This window comes from Carica papaya, chromosome 3, assembly GCF_054855325.1.
Source record: "Carica papaya isolate Zhongbai chromosome 3, ASM5485532v1, whole genome shotgun sequence".
NCBI classification, from domain to species: domain Eukaryota; kingdom Viridiplantae; phylum Streptophyta; class Magnoliopsida; order Brassicales; family Caricaceae; genus Carica; species Carica papaya.
In genome coordinates this window covers 6,023,399-6,036,706 of record NC_142311.1, presented here as the reverse complement: position 1 = coordinate 6,036,706, position 13,308 = coordinate 6,023,399, and the positions used below count along the sequence as shown (strand labels likewise).

The following is a 13,308-nucleotide window of genomic DNA, read 5'->3' as shown; positions in this document are numbered from 1 at the left end:
TAAAAATATAGATAATACCATGGATATAGTTTATATTTTGTTCTAAACTTCTCACTAATTAATCAATAAATAAAATTTGTCTTTTATCCATTGGTTTTTCTCTTTCCACTTTCAATCATATTAGTACTTTCAGTTTCAAGTCTGCACTTCGTAGATTAAGTCATTGGATTTACTTAATTTAAAAGACCAGTACATGGTAAAAAGAACAGAGATTAGAAGAATCAATCAATGAGTGTAAACCCTCTTTTTATGTAGTCCAAGCAGGAGAATGGAAAGTTCAGAACATGATCCACTTCAATGCACTTGGATATCAGACTGTTCAAAACCATCTCCCGGTTACAATGCCTTCCCCTTAGCCCAAAACCCTTGCAAACAACAAGAGAAGAGTTGCACACCCATGGGACTGAAACCACGAATCCTAAACCATTGTTCTTGTTCCCCACCAAGACTTCTCTATATGCATAGCCGACTTTCGAGACATGCTTTCCCATCAGCGGAATCTGCTGATAGAAGTACGAAATCGTTCCATCAGGGTCTGTGACGTCAGAATCGGAATGAAGGTTTACTACCACAGTACCGTGTTTGGGGTGTAGCCGTTCACTAAGAGCTTTGAGAAATGGGGAATGAGGGTCCCATAGCTTGTGGGGAAAGATGTCGTCACCATCATATGCATCAATGAAGACAATGTCGTACACGTTGTTTTTCTCAAGGACAAACTTCTCAGCATCTGACTCGTGCAGGTAAAGCCTCTCGTGGATGCCTTTCCATACCACATCATCTATGATATCAGGTTTTGATAAGGCATGTGAACCAGATGAGGTTACTAGTGAGAAAGCTGGGAATCCCATGGCTTGGATTGAAGCTGAGATAACAAGTGGATCAATTTCAACTATGTGAACAATAGCTCCTGAAAGAGAAGCACGTGATTAGATGTCATGAACCCAGCAGTTAGCAAATAATCCAAAGAAATTTCTCTGAAACTGAGTGTTAGCAGAAAATTAAAAACGAGAAAAGATACAATATTTTTGTTTACTCCACTTTTTCCAAAGAACAAAATAAGATTACAGCTCTCATATGTGGGCTATGCTCTTTGCAGTCCAGATGGACTTCTTAGTACTCAACTAAATCTTCGCTCAAAACTCATGCACCATTCATCAGTGAACTTTGCTTATATGGATAAAAAAAAAGGGCTCCGTGTCGTTTTATACAACTATAACTGAAATTCTTCAACTTTCTCCTCTATGTTCACATCATTATTCTCCCAGGGTTAAAGAAATGATAGAGTATCTTTTTGACAAATTATACACAAAAACAGTGCAGTTTAAGGGGGTTAAACTAATAAGAAAATTGCACACCAATTACGGATCAATGAGTAAGCTAGGGCAGTGACAACCACAATGACTGACTGATAACCAATTACTGGACTAAAAGGATGTAAAATATTTGCAATTTTTACGCATTTTCAATCTGGAGGCAAGTAATACCAATCAACAGTTCTACCTATACTGAATAAGAGGTCCATATAACAAAATTAAAAAAAAATGGACTTTCTCCAACCTCGAATTTTACTAGCCAAAAACAACGGTAAGCTTCCTCCACCATGACCAATGCACAAGATGTGCATTTGTCTCTTCCCATGTACCGCCGTGTGGAGATCATAGTTACAACATGCTAAGGTAACAAGACCAACTGATACCATACTCTTCAAATCTGCAACAGAATTAAATGATTAAAGGTGACTACTTAAGACAAAGAAGAATAGAAAAAACAATAAGTAGCAGAGCACATAACTGATTTAGAACCATCAGCACTGAATGCTGACATGTAGATAATATTGGTTAAACTGAAGCAAATAAAAATACCTAGACTTCTTTTGTTAACAACTGATCAGCAGGTTTGAGTCCCAAGAGCCGAAAAGATCACAATTATTTAACTCCAAACCATGATAACTCTCAAAATACACTGATGAAAAATGCGACTGAAAAATAATTATAATCCATTATATTCTTATTTTTACATAGCATATAACTAAACTTTAAGAATTATATAAACTTCATTCATATCTCAATTTTTACAAACATGAATTTCGTATTCCTACATGTCATTAAAGAAATTATGAAAACAACTAACAAGCACTGGACCTAGAATTGGCTTAGAATTATATTTCTATTTTTGTTTAAATTTCTATTGTACATTTATTTGTATTCTCATTGCTATCCATAGAATTAGAACATGAACCAAACTCAGAGTGGTCTCCTAAAATAGGCACCATAGACATGAAACTCTTGAGACCCGGTGCAGGACTTAAAGAAAAGAAAGCAAAGCTAGAACGTTAGAACATTAACCATATCCCTAGTAAGTTTCAAGAGAAATCTGATTAAACTTTAGATAACATCTGGGGAATGAAATAAATTCCATTTCCATATTCATCTAGTCTCTGTCGGATATGGGAAAGCAACGATGGTAGCTCTAATACTAGCTTCAGAATTGATAACCGAATGAACATGATGAGAAACAGAAGCAACTTACATGGAACAGCCAAGCAATGTGGCTGCTGCATTAAGCATATGGAGCTAGGTTCTGATTCCTTATAAGCAGCCATTACCTTAACTGCGCTCTGGCGAGTATCCTCGTTAAACCTAAGTGCACGCCATTGATATCCAAGTATCCTAAATCTTTCTCTCTGTTCATAACCTGGCCGTACCTCTGCATACCTTTGCTCAAGCCATCTCTCAGTTTCAGGCCAAGAAGCTTCACTCTGAAAAATTATAAACAATGTCATTAAGATTCAGCTGACATTGAAAAATAGCAGAAAGCAAATTCACACCAAAACATCAGCTTACAGCTCGGAATCTACCAACAAAAGCCAGTCAACGTGAAAGCAAGAAATCGAAAAAAGAACTCGAAAATGTTGTGTAAGTGAAAAACCTAAAATGCAAATAATTAAGACACAATTGAAACTTTGCTAATCAGGCCTAATTTACCTAAAACATATTCAGCAGGCATATATACACATACAAGCAAGCACGGGGAGTGGAGGAACTAACGGGTCTTGAAGATGGGTAGGCGAGGACAGAAACGACGCCGTTGCCTTTCTCAGAAGTGGAGCGGAAAATACTGTGACCATCGGATTCGGTGCCCCACCACTCCGACGAGTAAGCCCAGTCACCTTCGTCTTCTATACGACACCGTATTGCAGTAGAAAACCGCCGGATATTCAATTTCGAGATCAACCCACGTCTGTGCAACATACTACAGCACCAAATGAAGAGAAATAAATCTAAAAATACTCCCCAAGTCTTCAAGGTATATCCTTAAAAGTCGGAAAGACCTTAACTTTTTCAACAGACCTTAAACTTTTTCAACAGATTACAAGTTTCCGGGGTTCGATGTTTTACCCATTTTCTTTTGTTGCAGGGGTTTAGCGTTTTCTCGTTTCGAATGTAGGAAGACGAAGGGTAACTTTGGAAAGAAATTAATTTAATGGGAATTGACCAAAAAATAATCCTCATTGATGTATAAGACTACATTTTCAACTTTACAAATTTAATAATTGCCAGACAGTCAAAGTTCTTGGACATGGTATTGAGCCAATGGTAAAATAAGGACCTTTTTATAATAAATTTATTTTTTTATGAACATACTTAAAGTTAACAAATTAATTTTTTTTAAATTACCCTAGTTTCACCAAATTGTAATTTTAAACTACCATGCTTTTATTCATATATATATATTCATAATTTTCAATTACTCTGTTTTCATATTTTGAAAATTATTATAGAACTCCTGAATTTTGCAATCTATAACTCAAAGATAAGAGGAGTGAAACACTCTCTATGAGTTCAAAATTTTAGGCATGTAAAAAATTAAATACTTTTTCTTAAATAATTTTAACCACACTTAAAGTTCAAATGATTACAAAATATTTAAATTATACGTCTCAAATAATTTTTTAAAAAAATTATTATAATTAAAAGGTTTTAATATAACTGTCTCACTTTTTATAGGTAATATGTATATATATTTTAATTAAAAATTAATTTTAACATTCGTATTTACTTTTTCGATTTCAATATTTAAGTATGTTTGTTTATGTTTTCCACACAAAAAAAAAAAAAACTAAAGAAAAATATATTTATTTATAATATTACATCAGTTAGTATAGTACAAATCATAACTAGTTAAATAATGAGAAGTGATATATTGGGGAAGGCAAGCCATGTGACCATACTCGTCCTTCTATGAATCATGCCTATCTAGTAGTACAACTAACATAATGTTTAAAGCATATATTATAAGAAAAAAAGACACATAAGTTTTAAGTCTGCATTATTACTACTTATTTTCTTTTGTCCTTTACTACATTCAAATATGTTAAGTTTAATAAATAAATATTACTGATAGTTAAATTTTATTTAAAGATTATAAAATTAAATTTTATCAAAATATAAAATTTATTTTTTTTATAATTGCATTATAAATTACACGTCATTAGTTCAATACTGGGTTCATGCACCATAAAAGAGTTTTAAAATTTAACAAAGAAAATTAGATTTCAGTTGACTAATCAGTATGAAGAAATTTTATATTATGCAAAACATTCTCTTCCAAATAAACAAAGAATGTTTTAACATTTTTTTCATGACCAAAAATTTATTAAAACACTGAAATCATTAATCCAATTTTCGTAAAGATGAAGCAATAATTAAAGAATATAAAATACATATATATATATATATATATATATAAAACAAGAGAGGTGGTATATAAACTGTGGGTGAAAAGTCCTGACAAGGGAAAGTCAAATTATGATAATTGAAGCTAGCTGTCTCTTGTCTATTATACTCTTATGCTCTTTGCAAATGGTTATAAATTAAATTTAGTATCATCATAAAATTTAATTTCTTAAAAAAAAAAAAAATTGAAAATTTTCTTAAAAAAGGTGCCTGCTAATCTCACTTAATACCTAAATCTAACTATAATTATTAACTAATTAAAAAAAAAAAAAAAGTAAACAGGCTACTTCTTCTTAAGCTAAGTGATCTACTTTCTAAAAAGCATAAAAAGCAGTAAAGAAAATGAAGATGCATTAACATGGAGAAGAGAGAAAAGAAGAGACAAAAACACCCAATGAAAATGGTCCCAATTCATTCTTATATATATAATTTTTGTTTTTGTTTTTGTTTTTGGTTTTTTTCACCTTTGTGAAAAAAAAAATTCCATGTTTTCACATTTCTTACCTACAAAAATTACCATCCCCAACTGTAAAAACACAGCACAGAATTAGACCCACCCACCAAAATTTAACCTTTTTTTCTTCTTCTTCTTCTTCTTCTTCTTCTTCCTTCATTCAATTTTTATCCATCTCTACTTCTAAAAGAAGAAACATTTGCTGAAACAATTCGACCTCCAAAGACATCTCTCTGCCGCTTTTTCACCTTGCTCCACTTAAAAATCTGCACAAATTCAATCATACCAGCCTTTTCAAAAAAGAAAGAAAAGCATATACATGTTCATCATAAAAGCATCTAAAATACTACGTTCATATCCATAGCTGTATGTGTGTATGTATGTATTTACCATCATGTTTCTTCATCAAATTCCTTGCAAACATCAGACAGATGACTAGGAACCCCACTCCTGCTGCCCCTCCAAGTATTATAGCCACTGTCTTCCCCGTATTCTGCCCTGTCCCTACATCAATCAATTCATTTTGTTAAACACTATAACCCTGATTCACCATTCTCAATCAAACATTAATTGCTTCTTCAACCTGGAATCCACTACTAGTTTACCTTATCCACTAGATCCCTTTGATATTACAGAGAAATTCAGAGAAAAAGATCTATATGGACAAACCCAGAATCCAAAAGCAAAAGAAGAAACTAAACAAACCCGGTCCTCGTATTTTCTAATACTGTACCTGATGAAGAGGAAGAAGAGGAGGAAGCTGATGAAGATCTCCTGGGTACCCCATTGGGGTAATAATTATAGCTAATAAAGCACTTGTGGAGATAAACTTGTCCTGAAATAGCACCGCCACACTCAACCTGAGCTCGTTGAACAGCGCTCTTCACACACCCACCACAATCTGTATCCCCCAGATCTCCCTCACATTGTCCCAACACATAAACAGACTGATAGTTTGTAGCATAGAATCCATGGCCGCTAATCACCCCATTTTCCATCACCGAGAAAGCAGTGTCCCTCCTCTCCTCAAACCCAGCCCCTGCAATATTAGTTGCTCCACAAGTTTTGTACAGCATTTCCATGCCAGAAATTTGAGCAAACCCAGCTACCTCATACAGAATATAACACCCATATAGCTGTACCCTTGCAGCAATGGTTCTACCGCATAGTTTATCTGATAAAACCGGGAGCCTACTCACACAGTTGTAGCAGTCAGTATTGCTTAAATCTCCTCTGCACTGAAAGAGACCGGTGATGGTGGTTTGCCCGGTTCCGGTGGTGGTCTTGAAGAACTTGGATTTAGTAGATTGTGAAACCAAGGAGCCGAAGAGGGCAGAGAGGGCTTGCGAGTATAACCCAGTTGGATCTGTGAAAGATTGCTTCGAGCAGCCCTTGTAGACAAGTACGGTGTAATCAGGAGCAGATTCAACTGGGTTGAGCTCAAGATTGTTGAAGAGAACCAAAAAGAGAAAGAAGAAAAAGGATGTCGAGGCGAAACCCATTTGAGGCAGTGAAGAATTTAGATCAAATCATTCTTCGGAGAGATTTTTGGTTGAATGCCTTGTTTGTAGCTTCGATTTCTGGTACTGGGTGACTGAGAAAAAGTGTTTTAGGTTTTGGGTATTACAGTTTTGGAGAGTTTTTGGGTTACCTCAGGAGATGTGCAGAGATAGGGAAGAGGATGGATATCTTTGCTTCTCTCCACATACAGGAGTAGAACTACAATGCACACTTGATAATAGTAGGAGAAAATAAAATAATAATTTTTATAGAAATGATGGACTACTCATTTTATGTTTTCAATAATGGGTTTTGTATATTTTATTATTTGAAGGGAAAGATTAAAAAAGAAAAAAAAAATGAACTGAATAAAATTATTTTGAAAGGAAAATATTCTCTGTAAATAAAAGGGGTAAGTAGTAAAATCCAATTTATTGGGTTGGGACTTTTGAATTTCAATTCAATAAATTATGTCTTTAGTTCCTCCAATCTCATTTAATTTATTGACTACAAAATAAAAATTTCAATCTTAATACACGTTTTAAACATTGAGTTAAAACCTGTATTACCACTTGGTCAAACATGCATTAACTACTTTCAATAAGAAGGTGATTTAATTATTATATTTTTTTTAATTTTATTTAAATTATTATTTTACATATATATTATAAATTATTAATGATTGATCAGTAATATTTAATTTAGTTAAATTAATTATATATTTTATTAATAATTAATAACATTATGGTGATTAAATTTTAATAAATTTATTATATTTTTTAATAAAAAATATTTTACGATATTTAAATTTTTTTAGTTTAAAATTTTAAATTAATAATTTTTTTCAAAAAAAAACTCAATATTTACTTTTATTTTCTTTGGTATTAAAAGAATTTCAACTATTATTTTGTACAAAATTCTTAAATACAATTTCAACTTGCATGTTTACAAATTAATTTATATTATATACATTATATTTGAGAACGTCACATTTTCCATTTCCACTTTTTTTTTATACTTTTTATTAAAACATGGTTTGGCTGGCATCTATAATTAGAAAATTTGTCCTTTAGTTTTATATACATTATATATATATATATATATATTACTTGAAAACCAATCTCATTCTCTGAACTTAGAGAAACTTCTAGAATTCTGAAATAATCAGTTCTTGTAAACAAAATTTTTGAAACCTTTTTTTTTTACAAAAAAAAATTAGATCAGATTTCTAAATCATCGTAATTATTACGATTAAGAAAATATAACCATCATAAAATATTTTTTTTTTGTTTAAAAAATATAATAGACTCACTAAAATTTTTTAATCAAATTTAATCACAGCAGTTCTATTAATACACTAATGAGTTAAGTCACCGATATCAATGAATCTAAGTATTAACAAAATAGTTTCTAATAACACTAAAACAACAATTGTTTTTTTTTTTTTGTTGCTTTTTATGAAAATCATAAGCAGGCTAGACTATTAAACCATTTTTATTAGCCCATTTAGACAGCATGTGGGCTTTTTTGTTGAGCTCTTTGGGAATCAAAATATTTAAGTATAAGTTGAATTATTATTAGTACTTTAATTAACAACTTAACATAAAATGTTTAGTATAAATATTATTTTAATCTTAAGTAATTATTTGTTCAAAGTTATCAAAATAGAGAATTACTAGTCTCCATAGCGTGGTCAAACTATCAAAATATTAGTTGTTTAATTAAATCTGAAATTACATCTATAATTAGGCTCCAGATGATCCATTCCTACTAAACGTCCATAATAAGATAATTAACCCTTTATTATTTTATCTCAAATTTAAAGTAATTAACTAAATAATTTAACTAGCTAATTCCAATTCTAATTTGACCTAATTCTTAATTAAATTCTTTACTCAAGTTGGCTATCTCAAATTTAGTATATCTCATTAATTAAACTTTAAGATTATTCATCTAATGAAAAAAATTATTAGGTTAATATGTGTGACTCATTAAAGATAATCATCTAGCTAATTATGATTAAATAATTAATTATATTGGTTAACAATATAGTTAAATTGACTTCATTCATTAATTATATTAAATTCATAGATCATGATTAACATTTAGTATTATGGTATATGACTGATAGAAAATATCAAGTTGGCTTATTAAAAGGTAAAAAATAAACTTTCAATTGATAATTTTCGTACATTTATATTGTAACACTTTTTTTTTTTTTTTTTTACAGCGGCGTAGTCTCAAATAACTCAATATGCAGAACACTCGTATCTCATTTCAATGTGTGGTATATGTTGTGTTATAAAGTGTGTATGATTTTATAATATTGTAAGGTTATTATTTTCAAATGTTGTTTTCATGGATCTGGCTGAGGTAAGTGGACAGTAAAGGATTTTATTATTGATAAAAGAATTTGTTATAAATTATGCTCCATTGGTCATTTTGTTTTCTACCCACCTTTACTTCCGTGGCGGGGAGATAGTGTAATGTCTTTACTGGGCTGGTGTAGCTCATTCCTTATTTAACCATTTCAGATCAGGAAGACATTGTTCCCGAGCCCGTTCCGTAGGAAGACGGCGAAGGGGACACCTAAAGACTTCATAGCTATATTTATAGTTCTTATTTCGAGTATCTCTTTTAGTTAGTTTGTTCTTCCATGTTTTGAGTACGTTTTAGTTATTGTGTAAGGGATGCTAATCAAAATTTTTATTACGCTTCTGCATTTGATAGTTTTAATACATATAATTCTTTTAAATTTCCGGGGCCGTTACAGTTGGTATCAGAGCCGCGTTCCTCGAACCCATCCCTTATACAATAATGCTTAGAGAAATATTCACCGATAAACCGTTACTCAACAATTTTTTATGAAATGCAGGTGCAGAGAGATGAGGAGAGGAAGACCCCCACTAAACCGAGCAGCCCGGAATAATTCACTTCGGGAGGATGTTGACAGGCTATTTGAGATGATGGAAAGATTCATAGCTGCCCAGCAAGGGCGAGAGGAGAGAAGGGAGTTACCCGACCCTCCTCCACTATCGCAGGTTGAGCCTCCGCTACAACAGGCTGATCCCGAGCCACCCCGGCACGAGCCTGTTCCTCCACAGTACCACCCGGCACCACTACTGCAGTACAACCCGGTGCCCCAGCCACGGTACTACCCGGCACCGCCACAGCACGACCCAGTGCCCCCAGCATATCAACAGGTGCCACCACAGGACCCCCCAGTCTATCCCCAGCCGGGCCCAATCCCTCCTCCACGGGACCCCGCTCATTCCTTGATCGACCCGGGCTACATAGAGAGGTACAGGAGACTGAACCCTTCCACATTTGCAGGGGGATCCTTTTTTGAAGAGACCCAGTACTGGCTGGTGGAGACTGAGAGAGCTTTCAGGATCTTGGGAGTAGTTCCTGAGCAGAGACCTGTCCTTACTTCCTTCATGCTGGTAGGGGAAGCAGGACGTTGGTGGGAGCTCAAGCAGACCACCCTGCCTACACCAGTCACTTGGGAGCAGTTCCTAGCGGCCTTCCATGCAGAGTATCTCTCTGAGCACCTCCGACACCTAAAGGAAATGGAGTTTGTTCAACTGGTTCAGGGAAACATGACAGTATCAGAGTATGCTCGTAAGTTCCTCGAGCTGGGCCGATATTCCCCGGAGACATTGATGGATGAGGGCCGAAAGGCCGGGAGATTCCAGTCGGGTCTCCGCCCAGAGATCAGGCAACACTTGTTAGTACTGGAGCTCAAGACATATTCAGTAGTCTTAGCAAAGGCACAGATCGTGGAAAAAAGCTTCAACACCCGTCCTCAGCCAGAAGGGAGTTCCCGACCCTCAGCTCCGTTCCGCAGGCCAGCACTTACTGCGCCTGCCCAGCCAAATAAGAGGCCCAGACCAGCCATCCAGGCCCCTCCTCAGGCTCCAGGGGCAGCACGTGGGAAAATCTGTCAACACTGTGGCAGAGATCACGGGGACCGACCCTGCTACCGCCTCAACAACACTTGTCGTATTTGTGGCAGTACCCAGCATTATGCCAGAGAATGCCTGAGGAACCAAAATCAAGAGAGGCCTCCTATCCAGGGCAGAGCTTACAACCTTACCTAGCAGGATGCCGACGCTGACCCGGATGTAGTAGATGGTATGTATACTATCTGTGACCATATTGCTCATGTTTTATTTGACATTGGTGCATCGCACTCCTTTGTTTCACATGTTTTTGCTTCCAAAATTAATGTATCACCTGATAAACTTGAATCATTGCTGTTTGTGTCTACTGCCGGGGGTGAAACACTACTAGGAAAAGCTATCTATAGGGCTTGTGCCGTGGAGATAGCAAATAAGAAACTGAGGGTAGACATGATAGGGTTAGACACGGGGATTTTGATGTAATCTTAGGAATGGATTGGCTAGCGGCATATCACGCCACCATAGATTGCTTTAATAAGAAAGTTGTATTTAATCCTCATAACGAGGAGCCATTTACAAATTAATAAAATTATTCAGTACGTATTCCTTGATGGCAAGTTTTCTTAACTTCTAGTGCCTTAATCTTGTTGTTTTCTCTGACTAGGCAAGTCCAAGAAGGAAATTTGTGTTCAAGAAATTCCGGTAGTCCGAGACTTCCCAGATGTGTTTCTGGACGAATTGCCCGGTCTGCCAGTGGACAGAGAAGTTGAGTTCACTATAGACCTACAGCCAGGTACCCAGCCCATTTCGGTTGCTCCTTACCGTATGAGCCGCATTGAAATGGAAGAGCTGAGGAAACAAATCACTGAATTGCAAGACAGTGGTTTTATTAGACACAGTGTGTCCCCTTGGGGTGCTGGAGTCACTTTTGCAAGGAAGGGAGATGGAATGTTGAGACTGTACATTGATTACAGAGGATTGAACAAGGTCACAATCAAAAACAAGTATCCCCTTCCCCGGATTGATGACCTCTTTGATCAGCTACAGGGTGCACAGGTCTTCTCTAAAATAGACCTATGATCAAGTTACCATCAGGTGAAGATAAGAACAGAAGACATCCCCAAGACGACCTTCCGAACCAGGTACGGACACTATGAGTTCCTGGTCATGCCATTTGGGCTAACCAATACCCCGACAATCTTTATGGATCTGATGAATAGGGTCTTCAAAGAGTTCTTGAATCAATTTGTCATCGTGTTCATCGATGATATCTTAGTCTACTCAAAAAGCAGAAAAGAACATGCTCACTATCTGGCCCAAGTTTTGCAGGTCCTTAGAAACAAGAGGTTATATGCGAAGTTGAGTAAGTGTAGATTCTGACTTGAGCAGACCGCCTTCCTAGGACACATCATATCGAAGGAAGGGGTATCAGTGAATCCTGAAAAGGTTGAAGCGGTACTTGGCTGGGAGAAGCTGACATCAGTTAAGGAAATCCGTAACTTCCTGGGAATGACAGGTTATTACCGCAGGTTCGTTGAAGGATTCTCCAGTCTAGCAGCTCCTCTAACCCGACTCATAAAGAAGAATGTCAAGTTTGAGTGGAATGAAGACTACGAAAGAAGTTTTTCAGAATTAAAGAAGCGGCTGACCACTGCACCCGTGCTGGCTTTACCGAGTGGATCGGGAGAATATACAGTTTATAGTGATGCCTCCTATCTGGGCCTGAGTTGTGTCCTGATGCAACATGGAAAGGTTATAGCATACGGGTCCAGACAGTTAAAGAATCATGAGAAGAACTATCCTACCCATGATTGGAGCTTGCCCCAATCATTCATGCCTTGAAAACCTGGCACCATTATTTGTACGGAGAGACCTTTCAGATCTATACCGATCACAAGAGTTTGAAACACATATTCACTCAGAAGGATCTCAACATGCATCAGAGAAAGTGGATGGAACTCCTTAGGGACTATGATTGTGACATCTTATACCATCCGGGTAAGGGCAACGTGGTAACAGATGCCCTCATGAGGAAAAGTGCAGGTATCTTAGTTCATTTGATGGTTTCAGAATGCAGACTAATTGGGGCCACGCAACAGGTTCGACTTCATGATCTGAGGAGAGTCACATGTTTGGGCTGCCTAACAGTCCAGCCCGAGTTAATCCAGAGAATAAGGGAAGCCTAGACAGTTGACCCCGCCCTAGTAGCCCGCATGAAGGATGCAGAATAGGGAGGGAGCTCAGAATTTCGAATCTCTGTCGATGGATTACTTCGTTTCCAAGACAGGGTGTGTGTCCCAGATGACAGTGAATTAAAACGGGACATCATGATGGAGTCCCATAGCTTGAAGTTTGCCATGCATCTAGGAAGCACCAAAATATATCAAAGCATGCGACCCCGGTTTTGGTGGCATGGGATGAAGAAAGACATAGACGACTTTATATCTAAATGCTTGCTATGTTAGCAGGTCAAGGCAGAGCATCAGCGCCCAGATGGGTTACTTCAGCCTTTACCGATCCTGGAGTGGAAGTGGGAACATATCACCATGGACTTCGTATCGGGGCTACCCAAGGCACGTTCAGGACTTGATGCCATATGGGTAATCGTTGACTGACTTACCAAGTCTTCCCACTTCCGAGCCATCATAATGACCGATTCATTGGACAAGTTGGCAAGGATGTTTATCTGGGAGATAATCAGATTGCATGGGGTTCC

At 36.3% G+C, this 13,308-nt stretch overlaps 2 protein-coding genes across 3 annotated transcripts; both read right to left on the bottom strand.

Moving 5' to 3' along the window:
- Positions 1-147: 147 nt before the first annotated feature.
- On the bottom strand, positions 148-3,491 carry LOC110815935 (S-adenosyl-L-methionine-dependent methyltransferases superfamily protein). Its single transcript, XM_088215298.1, has 5 exons — positions 3,351-3,491; positions 3,048-3,252; positions 2,530-2,758; positions 1,558-1,710; positions 148-907 (listed from the first exon to the last, which is right to left on the bottom strand). Exons 2-5 carry the CDS (start codon positions 3,249-3,251, stop codon positions 222-224), a joined length of 1,272 nt encoding a protein of 423 aa, XP_088071424.1. The 5' UTR covers position 3,252; positions 3,351-3,491; the 3' UTR covers positions 148-221.
- A 1,640-nt stretch (positions 3,492-5,131) lies between these two features.
- On the bottom strand, positions 5,132-6,949 carry PDLP2 (plasmodesmata-located protein 2). Of its 2 annotated transcripts, none has more exons than XM_022043754.2 (3): positions 5,924-6,949; positions 5,581-5,688; positions 5,132-5,456 (listed from the first exon to the last, which is right to left on the bottom strand). In XM_022043754.2, exons 1-3 carry the CDS (start codon positions 6,690-6,692, stop codon positions 5,449-5,451), a joined length of 885 nt encoding a protein of 294 aa, XP_021899446.2. In that variant the 5' UTR covers positions 6,693-6,949; the 3' UTR covers positions 5,132-5,448. The 2 variants fall into 2 exon arrangements, with proteins under 2 accessions (XP_021899446.2, XP_021899445.2); XM_022043753.2 differs by having other exon boundaries at positions 5,581-5,694; positions 5,924-6,946.
- Positions 6,950-13,308: the final 6,359 nt, after the last annotated feature.

Bases quoted from the DNA above. Each gene is read 5' to 3' on its own strand.
- LOC110815935 (XM_088215298.1), bottom strand. From the start codon at position 3,251: ATGTTGCACAGACGTGGGTTGATCTCGAAATTGAATATCCGGCGGTTT. The intron at 2,759-3,047 runs GTTAGTTCCTCC...ATAATTTTTCAG, and splicing joins CCTACCCATCTTCAAGACCC to AGTGAAGCTTCTTGGCCTGA. The intron at 908-1,557 runs GTTGGAGAAAGT...CTTCTCTTTCAG, and splicing joins TTTGGCTAGTAAAATTCGAG to GAGCTATTGTTCACATAGTT.
- PDLP2 (XM_022043753.2), bottom strand. From the start codon at position 6,692: ATGGGTTTCGCCTCGACATCCTTTTTCTTCTTTCTCTTTTTGGTTCTC. The intron at 5,695-5,923 runs GTACAGTATTAG...TGATTGATGTAG, and splicing joins CTCTTCTTCCTCTTCATCAG to GGACAGGGCAGAATACGGGG.